The sequence below is a fragment of the Lepidochelys kempii genome, chromosome 2, assembly GCF_965140285.1.
Source record: "Lepidochelys kempii isolate rLepKem1 chromosome 2, rLepKem1.hap1, whole genome shotgun sequence".
Lineage (NCBI taxonomy): Eukaryota > Metazoa > Chordata > Testudines > Cheloniidae > Lepidochelys > Lepidochelys kempii.
Window position 1 is genome coordinate 81,587,234 of NC_136381.1, and position 26,230 is coordinate 81,613,463.

At 41.9% G+C, this 26,230-nt stretch overlaps 1 protein-coding gene across 3 annotated transcripts in view; it reads right to left on the bottom strand.

Moving 5' to 3' along the window:
* The window catches only part of LAMA3 (laminin subunit alpha 3), a 190,226-nt gene that overhangs the window by 107,950 nt on the left and 56,046 nt on the right, over nucleotides 1-26,230 (bottom strand). The window contains exons 8-16 of one of the 3 annotated variants that reach the window (XM_073331377.2): nucleotides 20,780-20,898; nucleotides 18,557-18,647; nucleotides 17,119-17,250; nucleotides 14,042-14,104; nucleotides 12,608-12,646; nucleotides 12,335-12,472; nucleotides 11,343-11,477; nucleotides 2,557-2,691; nucleotides 124-261 (exon numbers count right to left, since the gene is read on the bottom strand). In XM_073331377.2, coding sequence (XP_073187478.1) covers nucleotides 124-261; nucleotides 2,557-2,691; nucleotides 11,343-11,477; nucleotides 12,335-12,472; nucleotides 12,608-12,646; nucleotides 14,042-14,104; nucleotides 17,119-17,250; nucleotides 18,557-18,647; nucleotides 20,780-20,898 — 990 coding nt within the window. Of the gene's footprint in view, nucleotides 1-123; nucleotides 262-2,556; nucleotides 2,692-11,342; nucleotides 11,478-12,334; nucleotides 12,473-12,607; nucleotides 12,647-14,041; nucleotides 14,105-17,118; nucleotides 17,251-18,556; nucleotides 18,648-20,779; nucleotides 20,899-26,230 lie in introns of those variants that run through there. The other 2 variants (XM_073331379.1, XM_073331378.2) reach the window with 2 other exon arrangements.

Consider the following 26,230-nt stretch of genomic DNA (forward strand, 5'->3'; position numbering starts at 1 on the left):
GTGTCCTGTACATGTTCCATGTTTCTATGGAGCTATCTATACAGTGGAGTGCTCTGGAGAACACAATGGCAAAAATGTATGCATTTTGCATCAAGATCAAGTATTTTCCATCGTAAATCTTACCTTGGCAATAGGGGAAACTGTAGCCTTCTGAAAGGCATCTGTCACACTGCTGCCCTGTAATGCCTGTTCGACACTCACACTGCCCTGTTGTTGACTCACATGTGTTCTGGTAGGAACCATGGGGAGAACACTGACAAGCTGAACAAAAAATCATTATTTGGTAAGATTCTAGCTACATTTAGTAAGAAATAACCTGTTTCGGGACTGAAGTTTTAAAATTTAACATTACTTATCTGGAACATTCCTGATTTTCTTTGCAATAACTGTTTTAAAAAAAAAACCTCTCTGCCTAGGTACTTATTAATAGTGCACCCATCAATATGAAATCTGAGTGCCTTATTTCACACACGAGTTACATGATTTGATTTTTCCCTTAACAGAAGCAGTTAGGATTATCAGGAACTTCACTGCACTCATTCTTCTGTTCTTTGCTTCAACCCAAGGGCAGACTGAAGTGGGGATTGGCTTTTGTTTGCTGGTTCTGTTTAATTTTACATATAGCTTAAGGCAAAAGCTTTTTCTAGGCTAGGATTTAAAACTGAGATAGCACATACTATGTTCTAACATCAGATCTTTAAACCTTGACTAGGAAGGGCTAAAAAGGGGGTCTTGCCTTTTACCCAGAGAGCAGTCACATTTGTGGTCATCTTCATGTTCCTGTTCACACTATTGACCCCAGTATTGAAATGACTTACACACATGCTAAATTTACGCATTGTGAGTAGTCCCACTGAAGTGAATCAAACTACTCGGTGTGTGTGAGGTTAAGCATATTTCTTTGCAGGATCAGTGTCTAAAGTTGAAACTGTTAAATACAGTTCTTGTAGAGTAGCAATTAGTTCCCTAAAAGTTGTTGGAATTTTGTCCTGAGAAGTGGTTATAGCCATACTGTAACACAGAGGTGGGCAAACTACAGGCCACATCCAGCCCGCGGGACCATCCTGCCCAGCTCCTGAGCTCCCAGCCAGGGAGGCTAGCCCCCAGCTCCTCCCCCACTGTCACCCCAGCCATGCAGGCAGCATGGCTTGTGTCCGCCCACCTCCCAGGCTTTCCAATAAGCCTGTCCTGCCACTCTGAGGGGCATGGTAAGGGGAAGGGGGGTTGGATAAGGGGCAGGAAGTCCCAGGGGGTAGTTCCGGGGCAGTTGGATGGGGTGGAGGTTCGGGGGGGGGCAGTCAGGAGCAGCAGGGGTTGGATGGGAGGGGTGTCCCAGGAGGGGGGGGACAGGGACAGGGAGGTTGACTAGAGGGTGGGGTCCTGGGGGGGCAGTTAGGGACAGGGGTCCCAGAAGGGGGTGGTCAGGGGACAAGAAGCAAGGGGTAAGGGGTTGGATGGGTCAGGGAGCCTGTCAGGAGGCAGGGGTGTGGATAGGGGTTGGGGCAATCAGGGGACAGGGAGCAGGGGGGGTTAAATAGGAGGTGGGGTCCCAGGAGGGGGGGTCAGGGGACAAGAAGCAGCAGGGGTTAGATAGTCAGGGGGTGGGAAGTGGGAGGGGGCAGATAAGGGGCAGGGGCCAGGCTGTTTGCGGAGGCACATCCTTCTCTACCCAGCCCTCCATACCATTTTGCAACCCTGATGTGGCCCTCGGGCCAAAAAGTTTGCCCACCCCTGCTGTAAAACAATATAGCTCCTCTGGTACTGCCAATCTGAAATTTTGATTCTCAGGAAACAAATATCTCTGTTAATGATGCTCAGTGGTACCAGGCACGTGACCACCACACCTATAACCACGCACATAACAACCATGTTTAAAGTTACTTAAAGACCTGATTTTAATTACAGTGTAGATGGGGTCTGAATGTTTCATTCTACTTGATAACTTTACTGTCTCTAGGTTTCTGTAATATCAGTCATATAATTCATTTTGGGTCTAATCAGTAGAACTGGTCAGGTGAGTAAGGTTACTGAGATGAGTAGGTTTGCAGGATCAAGCCCTTCTAGGTCTCATGTAGACTAAGAGTTAAGGTGTGATGTTGGCACATGATGTTAGGCAATGTATACTTTAATACACACTAAACTAGTTGAGTTAAAGCTGAGGCTCCCTATTGCCCCTGCCCCACCCCTTCCCCAAAGTCCCCACCCCAACTATTGACCAAGTTAGAATTGCTAGAGGCAGCAAGCGTTGTCTACATTAGACTTTTAAAACATGTTAGTTAACATCACACTTTAAATCCCAGTCTAGACAAGGCCTGAGAGGTTAATGAGGCTTTTAAGAACTGTAGTTGGTAGCCTCATCTACCTGCCCCACAGAGCTTCTATATATGATGTGCTAAATAAACAGGGGGAGGAGAGAACCATTTACTGTTTCTGCCTAAAATGACTCACTCTTGCTTTGATTCTTGCAGTTTTACATGGAAAAGCTTTTGAGGGAATTAACTGATTTTTTTCTTTATAACAGAAAGCAAAGCAAAAGAAGGAACTACTGTTACTCACACAAGCAGTTGGGATAGCTAAAATAACCTGGAGCACATTGGTTGCATCGAAGTCCAGCATAATTTTTACGGCACCGACACTGACCACTAGGCCCACATGTATTGTCCAATGAGCCAAGTGCATCACAGTTGCACTCTGCACAAGGGAAAATCACAAGCAATTATTCATGCAGCTATTTGTCCAAAGCAGTAGTTATTTTAAAATAAAATGTTCTGAAAAATTCACCTTTGGCTCAAAAACAAACACAAGACATTCAGCCAAAACCATGATCTTACCAGCAAAAATGAACATCTGCAAACAGTGGCTTAGAATACAATTGCCTGATCAGCCATGATATTAGTGTCTTATTGCAATGCTATAACGTATTAAAGAAAGTTTTAGTTTGATCATTTGCAAACTACATACAGGATAGAAATTCACCTTAAAACTGAAGGAAAATTATTTGAGGAAATTACTTAGTCTTAAAAGAGAGCCTCATGCATTAAGTATTGAGGAAGTAGAGCAGCATTTGATATGGCATAATGACTAGCTAGTAATTTATTAGGATAACAACTTGATAAAGAGAAAAGGAGTACCTGTGGCACCTTAGAGACTAACAAATTTATTTGAGCATGAAGTGAACTCTAGCTCATGAAAGCTTATGCTCAAATTTGTTAGTCCCTAAGGTGTCACAAGTACTCCTTTTCTTTTTGCGAATACAGACTAACGCTCTGAAATTTGATACAGTGTTCAAGTTAACTGCTGACCAACTTTAGTTCAACAAACTCTCAAATGAATTGCTGCCACAGTGTAAAAAAGCTAGTTTATGTGCTGTGAAGTAATGTATAAGAACTAGCATGCGGTTTGTGAATCTGTGTCAGAATATAATTGCTAGCCAGCTGGGTGTTTTTACTGGAGTTACAGCTACAGCTATTTTAAATGTTTCCCTGTTCTATGTATGTTTCTGGTTTCCCTCTTTCAGTTCCTCTCTATTCAGCAGCCAAAGCTCTCTTACTCTGCTGTGTTTGTTTTCACAGGATTAAGAGAGGCAGCAAGACTCGCTACCCAGTCAATATGTGAGGGAGAGAGCTGCTAAAGCAAACCCACATCCCATCTCTCCCAAAAACATCTTCAGTGGCACCAATGCCTAGAGTTTTACATTAGATTGTAAACTCTTTGGGGGAGGCCCTGTCTTTTTTGTTCTCTCTTTGTACAGCATCTAGTACAATGGGGTCTTGGGGCAGGACTGGGGTTCTTTTATTGTAATGCTGTAGAGTTAAATTCTCATTTCATTTAAATGTAGTTAAATCAGTGTAAGGGCTTGATCCTACTCCTAGTGAATCAATGGTAATGCTCCCATTGACTTCAATGGGGCAGGATCAGGCACTAAGTGAGGAAAATCAGGCCCAGGCTAGTCTGCATAGCTGGAGGAACAGTGATTTGATCTTCAGTGGGATGGGCACTCAGATGGATAGTATTATACTAAGCCAAATTGTTTTTTCTCACCCCTCCTCCTAATCGAGTTTTCCAAGGAACTCTGCTGTTGCACTAGATAAAAAAAAAATCTTTCCGAACAGAAAAAAATCTGCCACGTCCCATTACATCAGTTTTATGATCATGCATAGGTAAACGATGGTTAAAGAAGAAACTGTCACCCCTTTTTTACTTTGGCTGCATGCCCCCTTTTAGTTTTCTCTTATGTTTAATTATCTTTTACAGTCTTTTTTTTGTGACTTGTTTTTGCATGATCTCTTACCGCTTTTATGTTTCATTGCAGATTTCAGCATTAAAAGTTTAAACCAGTTCAATATGGGCTAAATTTGCTATACTAAATTGCCAGTTGATTCACTTCCAACTTAAAAAAATTATAGTATTTTAAAACCACTGAACTGTGTGTACCAATGTAGAACTCTGATTTGATTTTTTTCATTAAAACATTTTAATGTACTCCAGATCTGTAAAAGGGAGAACCATATGGTAATTCTTTACTCCATCCATTTTGCTTGTTGACTCAAACTAGTACTTTGGATTTTTCTTCTAAGGAGCATAAAGAATTCTGTAGTCCTTTCATAGGCATATATTTAGAACGTAAGCCCATAATGAAGGTGTCTGTTGCATTTACTAATACAAAATGATTGTGATGTTCTGTACCCCCTATGTTTAACCTTTTTACAAGAGTATGATACATTTTGTACAAAGTATGCCTTATGAGGTATCATTTGAAAAATCATAATCTGCTGAACATTATTGTACTGGTAAAATCTGTGGCAACATTGTATGTAAGGTTATAAAATGCTACTGTCATGTTCCAAGTTAGGGGAAACAGCTTCAGACCAGTTCCCCAGAGACAAAAGGTTAGACAACATCTCAGCAAAGCATCCACAAAATCAAATGGACTAGCATCTGGTTAAGCGGCCATTCTTTGTCAGGAAGAAGAGTGTGAGCAAGAACTTTACATATTAACAGTGAAACAATGGGAAGTTCCCATCCCCCAGACCTCCTGCCTCCAGAATGCCAGCTGGAGATGATCTTCAAAGGGAAAAGAGAACTGTAAGAAATGGCAAGAGAAGCCCCAAAATACTCCTCCCTTTCTCTCTGCTCACGGGCATCAACAGAAACTGGAAAGACACTGGACTGGGGGAGGAGTCCTGACTGAAAAAGTTCAGCCAGTAATGATTAAAAAGATATGGTGAGAAAAACCTTTCCTTTTGAATAGCTGGATAAGTTAGATATTAGTTGTTTTACTTTTTATTTTCTTTCTAACCAATTTTTACTTTTATGCCTGATTACATGTAATCAGTTCAAATTTTTCTTTCTGTAGTTAATAAACTTATTTTATCGAAACTAGTGTGTATGGAATGAAATGCTTGGGAACCTCCATTTGAGATAACAGGGTTTGTGCATATCATTTTCTATTATTGAAATGATGAACTTTCTACGAGCTTGTATTGTCCAGAAGGAAACTGCTAGGCAGTACAAGACACACATATCTGAGGACAAGTCTGGAACTGGGAATTTGCTGGTGTCCCTCTGCTATATAACTCAGGCGTGACTGGCTAGAGCATTCATGCAACATAGCTGGGAGTGATTTTGCATGCTGCAGGCTGTGTGTGAACAGACCAGGAATGGTTGTTCTGACAGCAAAGCAGTGTAAAAGGCACCCCAGGTTGGAGAGTTGAGGGGACAGAGCTGTTCAACAGTCCAGACTGTACCCTAGGTAACATCACAATGAAACAACAACAAAGAAGCAAATTCTCCTGTATCTTTCTATATGCAACATGTTCATGTGTGTACACAAGCATACATCAAAACTTACTGTGACATGAGACCTCGCCTTTTCTCTCACTGGGTGAAATTCACCTCAGTGCTGAGGGCCTGTGCCACTTAAATCCTGAATTAACAACTTCACACACTAAACAATATAGAGACATCTTGCCTGAAGCAGGCACTCTCTAACACAAACTGGTGACAAAAAGAGACTTGACTGCTTTCTTGTACAGACACAAATAGTTACAGGGGAGTTTTGCAAGAGAGTTTAGAGGGGGGGGGGGCTAGATACTCTTCATTAACATTCCCTAAGCTTAAGGCAATAAACACTTCCTGATAAAAACATAACAATTGAAAGAGATGCAGGAGTAAAAAGATAATGCAGACAGAAGTCCAGCAGCAGGATGGGGGCTATCTAATTTATTGCATTGAATGCAGCATGTATGACTACCTGCCTTATGGCCAAGTGGCATAAGTGTACATTCTGTGCAAGGAGAGCCTGGCCCCCAGAGACTACATAGGGGCTTTGGAGACCAGAGTGGCTGAACTGGAGGAGCTAAGGGGAAAAGAAAGGTACATAGATGAGACTTTCTGGGACACAGTAGAATGGTCCCATCCTCAGTCTGACAGCCCCTGTGCAGTTGAGGAGGATGTAAGTCTCAGGGAAGGAGAGCATCAAACTGGAGCACAGGGAAATGATCCCATAGTTGGGACCCTCTTTCCAGATGATTCTATGGCAGGGAATCTCAAATTTGAATCACCAGGAGGGCAACATGAGGACTAGTACATTGGCCCGAGGGCCACATCACTGACATCCCTGCTGCCCCCGGCCCTACCTCCACTCCACCCCTTCCATGTGGCCCTGCCCCACCCCTTCCCCAAAGTCCCCACCCCAACTCCACCCTCTCCCTGCCCCTATTCCAACCCTTTCCACAAATCCCTGCCTCTTCTCTGCCTCCTCTCCTAAGCGCGAGGCTTCTCGCTCCTCCCTCCTGGAAAGCGCTAAGCACCGCCAAACAGCACCTGGAGGTAGGCAGAGGAGCGGGGACGCAGCACGCTGGAGGGAGGGGAGCTTAGCAGGCCACAGGAAATGACCCCGCGGGCCACGTGTTTGAGACCCCTGTTCTATGGTATCCTCTCTCACTGAGGATACCTCTCCAGGGGAGGGAACTCCAGTTATTAGGAAGAGTAATAGTAATGGGGGATTCAATCATTTGATACATAGATAGCTGGGTTTGTGATGACCACGAGAACCGCATAGTGACTTGCCCGCTGGGTACAAAGGTTGTAGATCTCTCGAGACATCTAGACAGACTTAGGTGTAGTGCTAGGGAGAAGCCGGTGGTCGTGGTACATGTAGGTACTAATGACATAAGGAAGGTTAGGGGAGAGGTCCCAGAAGCCAAATTTAGGCTGCTGGGTATGAGATTGAAGCCCAGGACCTCTATGGTAGCATTCTCTCAAATGCTTCCAGTTCCCACGCAGGGCCAGTTAGACAGGCCAAACTGCAGGGTCTCAATGCATGGATGAGACGATGGTGTAGGGAGGAGGGGTCTAGATTTATTAGGAACTGGGGAAACTTTTGGGAAAGAGGGAGCCTAGGCAGGAAGGAGGGGCTCCACCTAAACCAATATAGAACCAGACTGCTGGCACTTAAAATTTAAAGGGTGGTAGAGCAGTTTTTAAACTAAGGGCTGGGGGAAAGCCGACAAGTGTGGATGACCATGTGGTTTGGACAGAGACATCCCTCTAGGAAGGATCTATTAACAGAGATTCTCTATGTCCTAGTAAGAAGGAGAGGATGGAAGATAAGATGTGGGTAGGATCTGTTGAGAAACAGTCAAATGAAAAAGAGTCCCATTCAATTACATCACATAATGGCAGACATCTAAAAAGTGACCATTTTAAAGTGCTTATATACAAATGTTAGAAGTCTAAATAATAAAATGGGTGAACTTGAGTGCCTCATATTAAATGAGGATAACCAGGATGATGATAGTGACTGTGAAATGCTTAGGGAGATTAGAGAGGCTATAAAAATAAAAAAACCTCAATAATAATGGGGGATTTCAACTATCCCCATACTGACTGGGTACATGTCACCTCAGGACGGGTTGCAGAGATAAAGTTTCTTGACACCTTAATTGACTGCTTCTTGGAGCAGCTAGTCCTGGAAACCACAAGAGGAGAGGCAATTCTTGATTCAGTCCGAAGTGGAGCACAGGATCTGGTCCAAGAGATGAATATACCTCTACTGCTTGGTAATAATGACCATTATATAATTAAATTTAACATCCCTGTGGTGCGGAAAATACCCTCATAGCAGCCCACGATGGTAGCATTTAATTTCAGAAAGGGGAAGTACACAAAAATGAGGAAGTTAGTTAAACAAAAATTAGGGGTACAATGCCAAAAGTGAAATCCCTCCAAGGTGCACGGAAACATTTTAAAGACACCAAAATAGAGGCTCAGACTAAATGTACACCCCAAATTAAAAAAACATAGTAACAGGACCAAAAAAGTGTGACTGTGACCAAACAACAAAGTAAAAGAAGCAGTGAGAGGCAAAAAGGAATCCTTTAAAAAGTGGAAGTTAAATCCTAGTGAGGAAAATAGAAAGGAGCATAAACTCTGGCAAATTAAGTATTAAAAGTATAATTAGGAAGGCTAAAAAAGAATTTGAAGACAGCTAGCCAAAGACTCAAAAAGTAATAGCAAAAAAAATTGTAAGCACATCAGAAGCAGGAACCCTACTAAACAACCAATGGATCTACTGGATGATCGAGATGCTAAACAAGCATTCAAGGATGATAAGGTCATTGTGGAGAAACTAAATTAATTCTTTGCATCGGTCTTCATGGCTGAGGATGTGAGGCATTCTTTTTAGGTGACAAATCTGAGGAACAGTCCCAGATTGAGGTGTCATTAGAGGAAGTTTTGGACCAAATTGATAAATTAAACAGTAATAAGTCACCAGGACCAGACGGTATTCACCCAAGAGTTCTGAAGGAACTCAAATGTGAAACTGCAGAACTACTAACTGTAGTATGTAACCTGTCATTTAAATCAGCTTCTGTACCAGATGACTGAAGGACAGCTAATGTGACACCAATTTTTAAAAAAGGTTCCAGAGGAGATTCCGGCAATTATAGGCCAGTAAGCCTGACTTCAGTACCGGGCAAACTGGTTGAAACTATAGTAAAGAACAGAATTATCATAGATGAATTTCAGAGTAACAGCCGTGTTAGTATGTATTCGCAAAAAGAAAAGGAGTACTTGTGGCACCTTAGAGACTAACCAATTTATTTGAGCATGAGCTTTCGTCACGAAAGCTCATGCTCAAATAAATTGGTTAGTCTCTAAGGTGCCACAAGTACTCCTTTTCATAGATGAATATAATTTGTTGGGGAAGAGTCAACATAGTTTTTGTAAATGGAAATCATGCCTCACAAATCTGCTAGAATTCTTGAGGTGGTCAGCAAACATGTGGACAAGGGGGATCCAGTGGATATAGTGTACTTAGCTTTTCAGAAAGCCTTTGACAAGGTCCCTCAACAAAGGCTCTTAAGCAAAGTAAACTGTCATGGGATAAGAAGGAAGATCCTCTCATGGATCAGTAACTGGTTAAAAGATAGGAAACAAAGAGCAGGAATAAATGGTCAGTTTTCAAAATAGAGAGAGGTAACCAGTGGTGTCCCTCAGGGGTCTGTACTGGGACCAGTCCTTTTCAACATATTCATAAATGATCTGAAAAAGGGGTAAACAGTGAGGTGGCAAAATTTGCAGATGATACAAAACTACTCAAGATAGTTAAGTCCAAAGCAGACTGTGAAGAGTTACAAAGGGATCTCACAAAACTGGGTGACTGGACAACAAAATGGTAGATGAAATTCAATGTTGATAAATGCAAAGTAATGTACATTGGAAAACATGATCCCAACTATACATATAAAATGATGGGATATAAATTAGCTGTCACCACTCAAGAAAGAGATCTTGAAGTCACTGTGGATACTTCTCGGAAAACATCCACTCAATGTGCAGAGGCAGTCAAAAAAGCTAACAGCATATTGGGACTCATTAGGAAAGGGATAAATAATAAGACAGAAAATATCATATTGCCTCTATATAAATCCATGGTACACCCACATCTTGAATACTGCATGCAGATGTGGTCGCCCCATCCCAAAAAAAGATATATTGGAATTGGAAAAGGTAGAGAAAAGGGCAACAAAATTGATTAGGGGATGGAACAGCTTCCATGTGAGGAGAGATTAATAAGACTGGGACTTTTCAGCTTGGAAAAGAGAAGACTTGGGGGAACATAACAGAGGTCTATAAAATCATGACTGGTGTGAAGAATGTAAATAAGGAATTGTTATTTACTCCTTCTCATAATACAAGAACTAGGGGTCACCAAATGAAATTAATAGACAGCAGGTTTAAAACAAACAAAAAGAAGTATTTCTTCACACAACACACAGTCAACCTGTAGAACTCTTTGCCAGAGGATGTTGTGAAGGTCAAGACTACCACAGGGTTCAAAAAAGACCTAGATAAATTTATGGAGGATAGGTCCATCAATGGCTATTAGCCAGGATGGGCAGGGATGGTATCCCTAGCCTCTGTTTGCCAGAAGCTGGGAATGGGTGACAGGGAATGGATCACTTGATGATTACCTGTTCTGTTCATTCCCTCTGAAGCACCTGGCACTGGCCACTGTCAGAAGACAGGATACTGGGCTAGATGGACCTTGGTATGACCCAGTATAGCTGTTTTTATGTATAAGCTTATAGTCCATGAGTACTAATCAGTACCCGCTCTCTGCATCAGGGCAGTAACGTAGGGTGTGGGAGTTGGATATGTGGGCCATATTCTTCCCTCAAAAACAACTGTGCAACTCCAATGACGTTGATGGGCTTTCATGACAGAAATAAGACAACAGAGACTGATCCGGGGTCTTTCATTTGCTCTCAAAATACACATGGAATGACTGACAAGGGGAAAATGGATTCTTATTTACAAAATAAAAAGCAACTTCTTTGTACATTTTACAAAACAGAAAGCTTATAAGGATGTAAATGCTCTTGCTAGCAAATACCCCCTTCAAAAACAAACAAATCCTTTATAGCACATCTTTGTATACTTCATTTCTTCCGATGTCAATGATACTACTAGTGCTGTAAACATCTATGTGAAAAGAGTTTTCATAGCCTTTTATTTTTAAAAAAGAGCATTTGAGCGGATTGTTGACCTCCACTACAGGGTTCAATCTGTCTATGAAACAGAGAAATATAAAAATAAGATCTAATAACTAGATTCCGAGGCTTGCCTGCAGTTAGTGTTCTAAATAGTCAAGAGCAGTGAAAGGACAAGGGGAAACTCTGAACTTTCACCATACAGAATGTAAGAGAATCTCACCTATTTACAATAATGAATACTGCCCCAGTCAATGCAAACAGAGAATCTTAAAGTACGGTCATTCCAGTCCAGACTCTCAGTGGTCAGTTCAATTCTATACGTATCACCTGCAATCTTACCTTGACAGATGGGGAAAGAATGGTAGCCAGGAAGACAGCTCTCACACTGACGTCCATCTACCTCAAAGCGGCAGAGACATTTTCCAAGGAAATCACAGATTTCAGGGAGGGCACCAGCTGAATTACATGCACACACTACAAACAAGAAGTGAATTTTAGAAGCAGCCACTGCAGAGATATTCCTCTTCCTCCTTCCTAAAAACATTCCCTTCTTGCTAATCTCCAGTATAAAGGGCTAGATTCTGCCATCCTTATGCTGTTGATTAGCTCTATGGATTTAGAAGTGATTATTTGTGAAGAAAGGTATTAATCAGTGTGAGTAAGCATGGCAGAATCTGGCCCAAATGTCAGTGTCAAGGAAGTACCATCCTGTTCTCATTCTGGGCCAGATGGGGCAGTACTCTACACTGGGAATAGTTCCACTGTTTTCAAGACTACTTGTGAAGTAAACAACAGTTGTCTGGTTTTATTATCTCAGTTTGGAGTGGGACTACTGAAATACATTTTAAAAATTCTCTATAGACTATTACCAACACCAGAATGTAGGTGAATAGTAAAAGTATTTTAAAAAAACGAACAGCTTTCTATCACTGACTGTAGCAGTCGTAGCTTGACACATCAAAGGGGCATTGTCAAGTCAAACTAGGCCCAAAATTAAGGTTTTGTAAAACCAAGGTAACGGAATTTTTTCCGTTTTTGTTAAACTGTCATCAATCACATATTATTAAATCCATAGTCAAATCAGAATCTGATAGATGCATCATGCATTAGATAATAGTCAATAAGTTGAAGGTACCTGTATGATTTAGGGGGGAAAAACCCTCTTCTGGACCTTTTTCACTTTTTGCTTCCTATCACTCTATGCTGAATCACTTACTAAAGTCTCAGTCCTGCAAAAAGGACATGACCCTTACTCCCCCTGAACTCTACATAGAACAAGGATGCATCCGCAGGATCAGGGTCTTATTTATAGAGAGAGTATTGTTGCTTACTCTGACAGAAAGGGTATTGAAAATACCCTACTGCACAGGCATCACAGGAAAGCCCCTGAAATCCAACTCGACATCTGCACTGTCCTGTCTTTCCATCACAGTTGCCATCCAGCACTCCCGAGCCATAGCACTGGCAAGCTAAACAGCACATTTTGTAAAAGGAAACATTTTCTGTGTTATAGTCTTGAAGTTCACATTACACTTGGATTTAAAATGTTGGCATTTGTATATAATTTGGGTTCAAACTGTAAAAAAAACAACTATGGAACTTACGCTGGCATTGAGGGCCAAAAAATCCTGGTTTACAGCCATCTTCAAACATAAACAGAAGAAAGAAAGAGCTGAACAAAGCTGTAGCACAAACCTATAAAAACCCTTTACATTTTTGTGCAGCATAACAGACCCAGGGTTAATCCTGGTTAAAAAACAGTGCTATTACTCTGTAACTAATACAATTACTTACATGCCACTCGCACACAAATCCCATTTTCAAAACGTGAACAATCACATATTTTTCTGCCAAATTCCTTTATAAACAATGTTGACAGGAATACAAATTTACAATTTGTATAACCATAGGAGCACCCATCAAGATACAAGTCTCTCTCTCATGCCTCAAACTTTGGTGCTACTGGCTAAAACTTGAGCAGCTGTAGTTCTGTTTCTTCCCATATAGATTTATTCACTTAGTTATCACTCTTTGCTATTCTTTTCATTTTAGAAATATGAATGAGAAGCATTTACCCACAGGGCTATGCAGGTTTCTGCAGAAAGCCATAATTCTGAGCCCTAGGTCTGTCAAGGAAACTATGTTTGAGGTCACGCATCTAGTGTCATTCCTCCCAGAGGAGATGACTGGCTCTAAATGAACAGGCTTTTGGGTGAACACAGAGGAATCTAGCACTCTACAGATATTTTCAGGGAAACAACTAGGATCTGTAAACATGGAAATGGATTTATGTTTCTCTGATTATATGTGAAAGATTTCACTAGTTCAACAGATGAAAGCCGTTTTGTCAGCACAAACAGCAACAGCAACTCAGCGAACGTTACTGAATATTAAGCAGATATTACATTTTCTAGGATCTTAAAAAGGGTGCTAAATTTTTTAAATTATCAGCAGCAAAATGCAGTTTAAATACTTATTTACTTGAGTCACATTTGTAGTGTTCTGCAATGTGAAAGTATACACTTAAGTGTGGGCTTACTGCAAAGTGCCTTGAATTGAATGGAATCTTTCAATGGATTTCAACTGGTTTTGCATTGGCCTTTAAATAAGAAACATGTAGCCGTTACAAAATCAAAGTGCTGCATTGCCAAGGGCATTATACAGTATTTGCCAGGTGCAGGAGAGACCAGAAGTAGAGGTCAGGTAGCCTTAAGGAAGAGATTTTTCACTGTCAGACAGTTGACAAGCTGTTCATATATCAGAGAATCCTAAAATGGATCAGTTTATGATGGTGTCAAGCAAAAAGGTCAGCTTCTTCTGCAGGTGTTTGCCTGCAGCCAGCTGACCTTATTTTTACCCATCTTTCATTCTGGGTCAGCACATTAAACTGTTTAATATAAGCATGAATATATGTTGAGTTTCTGGTAAGACGACAAATACTGAAAAAGACATTACTGCAATAGCACCGAACATGACAACATAACAAGAACAAACATTTCTGAAACAACACCAAAAAGAAAGAAAAAGAAAGAACTTGCCTTTAACACCACCAGCCTCAGGGTATTCTGGATTTGGAGTAGTAAAAGGATAAATAGGAAGTCCTTTAAAATAAAAAACGCTATTAGGAATATTGGTTACAAGTAAGATCCTAGATTTCTTTCACTTAAGATCATGCCATAAAACTCATGTGCTTTCCAGGGTTGTGAGTTCAATCCTTGAGGGGGCCATTTGGGATCTGGGGCAAAAATTGCGGATTCGTCCTGCTTTGAGCAGGGGTTGGACTAGATGACCTCCTGAGGTCCCTTCCAACCGTAGTATTCTATGATTCTATCATAAATAATATACGGTATTTATATGACAGCAGTAACCATGTTCAGTTTTTATATTTGTTTTCAAGGAACTGACAATAGGGAACTGGTAATAACAAGACTTGGAACCCTTCACCTCCATGTTCCCAATTCAAATCCAAACCAGGGACTGATTATTCCTTGAGAGGGGACAACTATGGGAGACCAACCGTCAGCTGGAAAATCTACATGGTACCTTCCTGTTCCCCCTCCTTTTGCAGAGGGGTTTCTGATACCATTCACTGGGTAGAGATGCTGTTTTCAATGCTACTGATTCGGGAGCTGTGCAGCCACTAATTCTGTCTTCTGTTCCTGTCCTCTACTCTGCCCTGTTCTGAAGAGATGGAGTTAACAATGGTGCTTGCAATAACTCCTGGGCAGATTTCCATTTGGAAATCCACCAGGTAAGCAAAGGGAGATATGCCCTGACAAGATTCTCCTCTGCCAGCTTTGATTATGGACCTGACTCAAAGCCCATGGAAAGACTTCCATAGACTTCAGTGGGCTTTGGATTAGGCGCCATCTGAGCAGCACTCTGATGGGGTGTATTTGGCCCTTGCGATTCCTTGCTGGGGGCCTTTCAGTACTACTACTCCCTGCCCCAAGAAGCAGTGAGTTGAGAGGAAAAGAGCCATGAAAGTGGGTCCTCCAGCTTGCCTAGAGAGGACTCTCTGGAGCAGCCATTTTGGAAACCACAGAGACCAGGTCCTCCATGGACTAGAAGGGCTAGCAACAGCCTATCATGTCCAGTTGGCCCAGATAAAAGGAGCAACCAGGCCTTATCAGTTCAGTTGGGATCAGAGGAGTAAAGAAGGGTGCTCCTAGGGTGACCAGATGTCCCGATATTTGGGGCTTTTTCTTATATAGGCTCCTATTATCCCCCACCCCCATCTCAATTTTTCACACTTGCTATCTGGTCAGCCTACGTGCTCCTCTCTGGCCAAAGGAGCCTGACAATCAGACAGAGTTTACAGCGGGGATTCAGGGGGAGAAGGACCTGAGGACACTGGCCTGGTGATCAAAGGGCCTGGTAGGAAGAGGCCTAGGGAAACAGCAGGGAAGGGTTAAAGTTGAGCACTGTACAGTTGCTGTGTGTAGAGTCCCTGGGTTGAAAACTAGAGTAGCAGGTGGGCCCAAGTTTCCCCACCAGTTACAGGTAAAAGTGGTGTATACCTCAAGTAGGGGACAGGGCTTATTTGGAAACCTGAACAAAAGGCTGAATTTAAAAAGCTCAGAGCCACTGCTGAAGACCCCAGCAAGGGCAAAGAGACCATTTATTGGACTCTTTAATACCCCAGAAGGGGTTCATTTGGACTTTGTGACTTGGCCAGAGGGTCAAGCCACTAAACACCTACCAAAGTTGTCCAACAGGCTGCAGGGGGCACTAAGGACAAGAAAAGGACTATGGTACCCCACCCAGCCACTCAGAGATGCCCCAGAGATGAGCGCCCCTTAAATCAGGGCACATGACCCTACAAAGTGAGCTTTGGATAATCTAAGTTGCAATGTATTGGGAAGATATACTGCGTTGCAGAAACTGGCCTCCACCAGCATTCAATTTCTGACATTTCTCTTTCTACTGTATTGTGCACATAGGTCCAATTTTACAACATAACCTGGAATATCACAGTGGTGAACCAAGCCCAAAATCGCTGATCCAGGGCAATATGTAATCACCCACGAGAAACACAATTCTCCTTTGGGCTAGAAACATTTCCAGTGGGTCAACTTTTTTGAAATCCGCTCCTAGTGCCATTGCTTTTTTATGCAGTAAACACAATTCTGGTGCTGTTACTTTTTTCTGGATTATATTTAATTTGTTCTTGAGAGAGGCTTTTGGGGTGCACTGCTCTTGTTTATTGCAACAGTAAACACTCCACTTTAAAGTAACAGCCTATTTTTTTTAAAACAATGCATCTAGACACGGTTTAGCTGCAATTTTGAATAGGGGCAAATTCTACATACTCGGATGCTTCCATGCCACATCATTTTTAATTAATGTATTTATTTTATTTTCACTATACACACAACCTTGCACCAGTCACCTTCTGACAATTCTTAAATATACAGGTATGACATAAACCACTCCTGTAACCCATCCTTTAACTATTAATCAGTGTATCAGCAAAAACCTAGCAGGAAAAGATATATTTAAGATCTTCACAATTTCCCACTAGAGCCTTCCCAATACACAGGCCCTGCAAAATCCCTAGAAAGTTAACAAACTAAGGCTATTTTGGACTATGGGGGGTAAGTGTTAAAACTATGGGGTTCTCAAGGAGAATGCCTGGCAAGCTGTCCCCTTTCTCTTACAAGAGTCATGTTCTACTTCCGGTACCAATTCAGGTGAGTTAAAATCCCCATTTTATAGCTAGAGAAACTCAACCACAGTTAAATGACTTCCTCAAGACCTTGCAATTTCTCCATGGCAGAGCCGATATTAGAACTCATGAGTTCCTGGCTTCAAGACTTGGGCTCTATCCACTTGAAAAGTATCTTAAATGAATGTCAAAATCTGGGAATGTAGCTAAATCTCTGATTTCTAGCTTAACTTCTGTTCTTATCCATTGTGTACAACAGGGATAATAATACTTATTTGTCTCACCTGCGTATTGTGATAATTTATTAAAGTCTGTATATATTTGAGAGTATGAAATGATGACTGTTTTATATACGTGCAGTGTAATGTATAATGACTTATAATATAGATGCTTATTAAAATGACTAGAAGCCTGTGAAACAGAGATACGTCTCACTTCAATACTTACGGACACAGAATGGGAAACTATAGTATCCTTCAGCACATTGTTCACAGTTTTCGCCATGGAAATTCACCTTACAATGACAGCGACCAGATCCTTCCTCACAACCATCTGAATGCTCCTGATTACAACTGCAGGCTAAATAAATAACAACAGTTAAATGCTTTCTTCAAATTAACTGATTTGTTGCTTTGGCAAAGAAACATAACATTGTAACTATTGTGACAGGGTCAGGCCAGATGGCTACAGGAGAGTGACAGAAGTTAGATATATTAGCCCCAGATTAAGCAGGTCCCTTTCCCCTGAGTAAGATAATGGACTGTTGCAGAACAATCAGGAAGTTGCTGGAACCAATTAAGGCAGGCTAATTAGGACACCTGGAGCCAATTAAGAAGCTACCAGAATCAATAAGGACAGGCAGGCTAATCAGGGCACCTGGTTTTAAAAAGGACCTCACTTCAGTTAGTGAGATGCATGCGAGGAGCTGGGAGCAAGTGGCGTGCAAGAAGCTGAGTAGTGAGTAGGTGTACTGCTGGAGGACTGAGAAGTACTAGCGTTATCAGACATCAGGAGGAAGGTCCTGTGGTGAGGACAAAGAAGGTGTTGGGAGGAGGCCATGGGGAAGTAGCCCAGGGAGTTGTAGCTGTCGCACAGCTGTTACAGGAGACACTGTAGACAGCTGCAATCCACAGGGCCCTGAGCTGAAACCCGGAGCAGAGGGTGGGTCCGGGTTCCCCCCAACTCCCTATTTGATATAAGAGGAGTTGACCTGGACTGTGGGTCCCACCAGAGGGGAAGGTCTCTGGCCTGTCCCCCGACCCATTAGGTGGGCCAGCAGAAACTGCGGGGATTGTTCTCCTCCTTTTCCCCAGGCTGGCCAGGGATGAGGTTAGCTGAGTGAATGGCAGGTTTGTGCCACTAACAAAAGGAGCCAAACTGAGGACTGCTGTGAACCTCTAAGGCGAGCAAATCCGCCAGAAAGCGCAGAACCCACCAAGGCAGAGGAGGAACTTTGTCACACTATAGAAGTTTCAATTGTACTTGTGAATTAATCATTATTTAAATAATGCTACAAATTAACAATTACATATTACTTCACATCTTCAAAGTGCTGAATAAATTAATTAATCCTGGGAGATAGGTAAGTATTATTATTTACAAATCCCTAAACTCAGAGCTGTATTTTTCTGCATATCTTCCTATCATCACCTCCAGACAACATTGGTGTTTGCATGCCACTGCCTCTCCTCCACCTGTGCAGAAGTCTTCGTCCATGCCTTTGTCTTTGAACTACTGCAACTGCCTCACAGTAGGAGTCTCACTAAAAGTCAATGGGACTTAATCACTTAGGCACTTCAGAAAATTTTATCCCAAATAACAAAGCCCTTGCCCTGATTGATAGGAAATACCAGTGTGAGATATAACCAAACAGAGAGAGACTTACGTATACAGCCGTCAGCAGCTCCCACTGGAATGCCATAAGGACGATAGTACCCCTCTACACATTGTTCACAGTTAATTCCAGCTGTGTTATGCTATGCAGAATGAAGTAAGAGAAAAATATAACATAAGAAAGGAAAAACAAGCAGAAGGATACATAAGCAAATACAGGACTGAAAGATTGTAATTTAGGTTCCTATTATATACAGTCAGGATCCATATGGGAAGAAATCTAACAAGACTGCAATAAAGAGTGCATTTTATTCTTGTTCTTTACCTCTCTGATCTTTGCATGATATTATGAATCAGGGTAATTTCACATAAACACATGGAATTTTTAACAATTAGTACATTTTAAACATTGCACAAAGTCCCTAAATCAACCTTCTGCTCATTTAAATCAGGGGAAAAGCACTGTCATCTTTATACTATTACCAGATATTTCTTTAACTTTCTTTTCATTTTGCCTTTTTATCATTACACACACACATATATATATATAGTTTGACTGCAACAGCATCATGCTGTTTCCATATTGAAAGATACATTTTTGTGACTAAATTACTCTCCAACTAAGATTAGAAACTTAAAATGAAAACAAAACTATCAGTCTAGAAATAAAATTAAAAGCACAAAATAAAGTTTCTGTAAGTAGAGGAGACAGCTTTTTAAACATCTTAACATGTCTTACACTCACAGAAAACATACTGTTCATGAATTTGAATTACAACAAATTTCTTGCGTCATAGGGTAAAGTCCCTAGTGGACTTCAGGGTATCTCTGTCTCTTTTCCCTTTCAAAGCAACATAGGGGTTTATGTAAAGGGGAAATGGAAAGCACAAATCTATGTAACAGCAATATATTGTCGGATGCAGATATATAATACAGAATATATGGGGCACTGTTGTCAGACCTGAAAGAAACAGGATCTAACTATATGTGTCATGCATCAGGTTCTATTAGTTCTTCATTCAGGCATGCATTTCCAACACTTTTTTCCATGACACAAATGGAAAAAGTAAAGTAAAATCCATGTGCCTTATTTATGAAGAAAATGTTATAATTAGATTTCATGGTTAATTCATTTAATGCAATTTAATTTCCACAAAATCGAATTACAGACAATTATCAGCTGCAGGCCTCATGGATTTAGGTCAGGTTTGCTCTTTTATATACTGGGAGCAATTTAGGAAACATGATCTTTCACGAATAAAGAGCTAACAGGAAGCACCAATATGACAAATCTTATAGCATTGGTTGAACAAAGCCCTACATAGAAATGTTAAGTGAAAGACAAAGATCTCTTCTTCCTCTCTTTAATAAAAAGAACTTTTATTTACTTCTGACTGCCTTTTGGGCAATAACTGATTTTATTTTAGCAATAAGATGGAAAAAAATACTCAAACTATAGTTGCACTGCACACTTCCTTTCCTTCTTCCTTAATTTTTGACAGCACAACTATACTTCTTACACGTACAGCGTGCATCATTTTCTTGATTCTGTGTCATTGTTGTTCTTAAATTGTGTGACTGTATTTTGGTCCAAGCAGGTGTGATTTATAAATTAGTAAACAAGTTCCAATGGCTTGAATGAGGAAAACAACAGTGGGATGAGAGAGGGAACAGGCCTTGGTTGGAAGCAGGGGTCATCATCTATCCATCTATCTTAGGGGTTTTTACCACTCTTCATCACTATAATATTTGAGTGCTTTCCACATAAAATAGATTGGCAATAGCAAAGTCTCTAGTGGACTTCATGGTGTCTGTCTCTAACCCTTTTTAAAAGAATGCAGGAATTATAGTAAAGGGAACTGGGGGAGACCCAGCTTTCCCTCTTCAACTACAGCAAAGGGAGAGCTCTTTCCCTCTCCTCTCCCTTGCTTGGAGGAGCACTGCTCCCACACAACTCCCTCTCCTCCTTGGCTGGTGCAGTGAGAGATCCCCTCTTCATCCAATCTGCTGTAACTACTGAAGTAGGGAACTGCAACAGTGGGTTCTCTTTAAAAGTGTGATCGTTGTAATTAGGTGATCCCTTTTCTGGCCTCACAGAACATGAATTACTTTCAGTGACTTTTCTTCCTGGCTGGAGCATGAGCGATTATGTCATTGTAATGGTACTATTCAAAATGGCCATCTCAAAAATGTCAGCCTGAGAAAAGTAAGTCTTCTAGATACACTTTCCAAGTCCCATTCATGCATAACCTATGAGATCAAAGCACCTTATTACCTGGCAATCAATGCAGACCCCTCCACCTTCATACCACCCACGGACGTTTAAGCTTCCTTTGCGTCGATCAACATCAGAATCATAGTAGCAATCAGTAGCATGTCCATGACAGTTGCAGGCTGAGGAAGTAATATTACAAGTCAGTTTTCATTATTATGCTGTAATTCAGTAACCTATTATAAACAAAAAAAGATGCTCAAATTTGTATACATATTTTTTAAATCAGCCAAGAGCCTTTCACACTAGAGCCAACTTGAGATCATCTCTAAACATAAGACAGCATGTGCTACCAGGCTTGCCAGAGAGAGAGGCTTCAAAAAAAAAAAAAAAGTTAATTACCTTTCTGTAACTGTTCTTCAGGATGTGTTGCGCATGCCCATTCCACTGTAGGTGTTTGTGTGTACCTTGTGCACAGTTGTCAGAGATTTTTTTCCCTTAGCAGTATCTTTGGGGGCAGCGTGAGCGCCCTCTGGTGTCCCGTGCTACTGCACACGGATACAAAGGGCAGCACTGCCTGACCCCCCTCAGTTCCTACTAGAAAGACTCTGATAGAGAGAGGAAAGAGGCGGGTCGTGGAAAGGACATATGCAACACATCTTGAAGAACGACAGTTCGGAAAGGTAGGTAATCGTTTTTTCTTCTTTGAGTGACTGCACATTTCCATTCCATTACAGATGACTCACAAGCAATTTGAACTCAGTGGTGGGCTCAGAGTCTACTTGAACAAGGACTGAAGGACAACTACTCTGAATCGTGCATCTTCTCTGGATTGATGAGAGATAGCATATGAGAGGCAAACATATGGAGCGATGACCAAGTTGTCACCCTACAAATATCCAGAATGGGAAGCCTAGCCAGAAAAGCCACAGAAGCCGCCTGCAACTGCATCAAGTCAGCCATCACTTTTTTCAGAGGTGCAACATCGGTCAATCGGTAGCATAAACAAATACAGCCAGAAATCCAGGTAGAGATTCTCTGGGTGGAGACTGAGTGGCCCTTTGCTTGGTATGAAAAGGTGACAAATGTTCTACTCTGCTCCAGGTAAAAAGCCAAAGCTCTAGTAACATCTAGTGTATGGAGTTTTTCCTCCTCTTTGCTTGAATGGGGCTTTGGAAAGAATGTTGGTAAATAAATTGCTTGATTCATGTGAAATTCAGAAACCACTTTAGACAAGAATTTAGGGTGAGGCCAAAAGAAAACCTTGTCCCTAAAAAAATTTGTATAGGGGGGCTCTGATACCAAAGCTTGCAGTTCCCCTACTCTCCTGGCAGACGTTATAGCAACCAGGAAAATTACTTTCATTGACAAGTGAAACAGAGAACAAGTTGCTCGTGGCTCAAATTGGGGACCCATCAACTTTGTTACCACCAAATATACACTCCACTGTGGACCAGACTATGAACGCAAGGGTACAATCTGAACAAATCTTTTAGAAACCTGATGGACAGGGGGGTTGAACAAACTGAACAATTATCCACAAGCAGATGGAACTTTAGGATATTATCCCACAGGTTGCAATCACATTGACCCAGCAGAGCTTGCTGATTCATGATTCTGAGCTGTAAACCTTCTGTAGAATAAAGTTTCCTGCCAAACAGATCTAGGGTTTTTTGCTTCCTTTCCCTTCAGAGTAGAGGCCTGGTGTCCTTGCCTCTCCTTTTTGTTTGCAGCTGGAACCACCAGGGAGCCTGGCAGAGGGTGGTTTTAAAAGTGTTCAAATTCCTGTGATGGGACATATCTCTTCTCCGCTCTTTTGGCAGTAGGGGGGGCAGAAAAGAAGGAGTCTGCCATAAAACCTTGATTCCGGGCTCCAGGATAGCCTCATTAATAGGGAGAGAAGGGTCCTGCAGATGCTAAAATGTCCACAAGCCTGTGTGATCTTGTACCTCTTCTGGTTGGATATCCAGAGCTGCAGCCACCTTCCTCAACAAGTCTTGATGAGCTCTAAAATCATCGTGGGGGTGGGGGAGAGAGGTAGATTCAGCCACTACTGCCTCATCAGGTGACAAAGAAGAAGAGGCTAAAGGTTGCTGAGGAGGTCCCTCCCCCAATTCTTCTACAGTGGAGTCCTGGGCACACGGCTCTGCCTGCTCGGTACCAATCCTAATTCCAGGGGAAGGAAAATGGAGACCTGCCTGCAGATGCTCCTGAGCTGTGCCTAGCTGATGAAGAAGTGCAGGAAGGGAGCAGAGAGTTTCTGAAACATGGAGGGAAGTCTCAAGGGGTTCAAAAGGACCATTGGTACAGAGGTGGGGCCCAGCCCTGTGTAGGCCACTGAGTCATAGAATATTGAGTCGGTGGATGGTACCACAATGGGCAGGCATCCCACTGGGGCTGCTGGGCATCCTCAGGTCGGGAGAGAGATTCCAAGGCTGGAGAAGGGGGTATTGGAGAAATCATCACTGGCTTGCCCAGACACAGTTCTCCATAGGGATATCACAAGTATAGAAATGGTCAGTACCGAGCAGTGCTCTGGAGCTGAAGCCAGGACTATAGGAGCGTGTAGTTCCAAAAACGGTGCTCTTGCAAGGCTTTTGAATCGTGAGAGAAGCCAGTACTGACAAATTATGCAACTTGTCAGTGACATCAGAAAGGGCTCCTGAGTCTGCGGTACCAAGAGGTACACCGATCTTTCAGGGATTGGTCTCAACGGACCCTTCCTGCATTCCAGAGTCAGCAATACCTTCTCACTCACAAACTGCTCCTGGGGTTGTGACTTTTTTGAGCTCCTCTCCAAGTCCTTGCAAACACTCGGCAATTTCCTCTCAGAGGGTCCTGGTACCAAGTCCCTGGGAGACTTACGCAGTGTCTCCCTAGGCACCGGGGATGCAGATCTGCCTTAGGACTCTGCCAGAACAGAAGGAGCACTCCTAACAGACTCAGACGTGCTCGCTACCTGTTCAGAGCAGAAGGATTCCAGGGTGAAGTGCAGACTCCAAAAGCAGGTACTTGAGTCTGGCAGCCCTGTCCTTTTTTGAATGGCTTTCGATCCGTCTACAGATGTGACACTTGTCACTTACATGCACCTGTCCCAGACACTTGAGGCAGCTTGGGAGTGGGTCAGTTAACGGCATAGACCTGACTACATGAACGACAGGCCTTGAATCCAGGAGAATGGGGCACCAGTTCGGTACCAATCCCAGTACCCAACCTGGCACCAGTAACCCTGTAAGACGGTATTCTAAACTTAACCCTACAAGTAACTATTTACAGATATACTATATACAAGACTAAAAACTAATGCTCCAGCTACTATTTACGCTAAGGAAGGGAAGATATGAAGAAACAAAGATCACAGCTCCAGCAACAACTGTCGCTGGTGGTAGGAAGGACCCGATGGCAGTCGGGAGCAGCATGGCCCTTTATACTTGAGTACAGTGGCACAAGATGGTGCTTGTGCTGCCCCAAAGGGTACTGCTAAGGGAAAAGTCTCCGACACCTGTGCACAAGGCACACACATACACCTATAGTGGAATGGACATGTGTAGTTACTCAACAAAGAACTATATATTTGAGGCTAAAATAAGTTATAGGGATGTTTCTTGACCCAATCACCTAGTCTGGGTGGGGTATTTTTCAAAATAAAAAATAGGCAAATATTATTCTATTTTTTTAATTTACAAAAATATTCACATCTGGGCTGGGGCTTGTGGGCTAAATCTTCAGTCAGAAGAACAATTGTGTATACATAACAAGACTTATATGCAAAAAGAAAAGGAGTACTTGTGGCACCTTAGAGACTAACAAATTTATTTGAGCATAAGCTTTTGTAAGCTACAGCTCACTTCATCAGATGCTGTAGCTCACGAAAGCTTATGCTCAAATAAATTTGTTAGTCTCTAAGGTGCCACAAGTACTCCTTTTCTTTTTGGAAATACAAACTAACATGGCTGCTACTCTGAAGACTTATATGGAGGAACTCACATAGCCCTAATTGCAGTGATGCCAGCAGACACAACTAGTCTATTACCAGAGGACTATTCACTGCAGAGATATGTTCAAATCAAAAAGTCTGTCACATTTTCTAATATTATGGATTTGATCCTGCTCCCATCTATGGCAAAACTCCAACTGACAAAGTAGTAGGCTCTAGGTCAGGGGTAGGCAACCTATGGCACGCATGCCGAAGGCGGTCTCAAGCTGATTTTCAGTGGCACTCACACTACCCAGGTGCTGGCCACCAGTCCGGGGGGCTCTACATTTTAATTTAATTTTAAATGAAGCTTCTTAAACATTTTAAAAACCTTATTTACTTTACATACAACAATAGTTTAGTTATATATTAAAGACTTATAGAAAGAGACCTTCTAAAAACGTTAAAATGTATTACCGGCACGCGAAAACTTAAATTAGGGTGAATAAATGAAGACTTGGCACACCACTTCTGAAAGGTTGCCACCCCCTGCTCTAGGTGATCATGTGACAAAAGACACAATTACTTCACCAAGCACTAGGGGTGGGGTGACTGTGGTAAGTAACTCAGTTTCCTAGTTTATATGGGTTTAGAATCTCAGCTATGATGTGTTTTTATTCTGTTTGGTTGGTAGGGTTTTTTTATTTTTATTTATTTATTGGGCCAAATAAAGGTAATGCAGTTGTACTCACACCAATTCTGAATCTTGTCCAACTCTAGAGATTGTGTCCTAACTTTTGACCCCTTCCTGACTGAAGTAATTTTCCATGCAGTGAACAACATACGATCAAAGAACACTTCTCAAGGCCCACTAGACTACATATTCTGTCAGCATATGCAACATAAACATTAGCCCAATGGAAAGCTCCCTGACCTAGGAGTATTGTTCACACACTGGAAAAAAAATATGAGGTACATCAGATAATGTGCTGTAGCCTTTTGTGAATATCAGCCTCTTTGTAGTCTGAAAAATATTACAGGTCCATTTATATCAAGCTGGTAGGTCTAAATCCAGCAACAGCCTTCATTACCTTGTCATAGCCTTTTTCTAAAAGTAATCTAAGTCCCAGTACTGACCTAAAGTTCTTGCCTTGGTTGAAAGGTGAGGGTTAATCTGAAAATAGCTCAACACTTGGAACAGTTTCTGCAAATACGTCTTGAGTAAAGGATGGTGGATGGATAGAATTCCTTATCTAATTCTTTTCTCTTGCCCTGTTACCCCAGTGCAAACTAATGAGTAGCACCTCCCAATCTGTCTATCAGGCACAATATCAGTCTATCGTAATCTCTTATCTTCATTCCCTCAAACCATCTAAAAGCTTGTGCTCTCCTTTCTCCAGTTTCCAGACATCCAGAGTTGTAACATAATTCAAGAGTAGTGACTAACCAGAATAGCAAACAGAGGTAACAAACCAAAGGCTAGCCGGTGCCTTTGTATTACTTGAGCTCCTTACCCTTACCTTTACTTAGCTTACCGACAGTGCTTAATTTGTAATGAAAAAGGTGCTGGGGCTCAAGCAAGTTTTTTATATTCATAA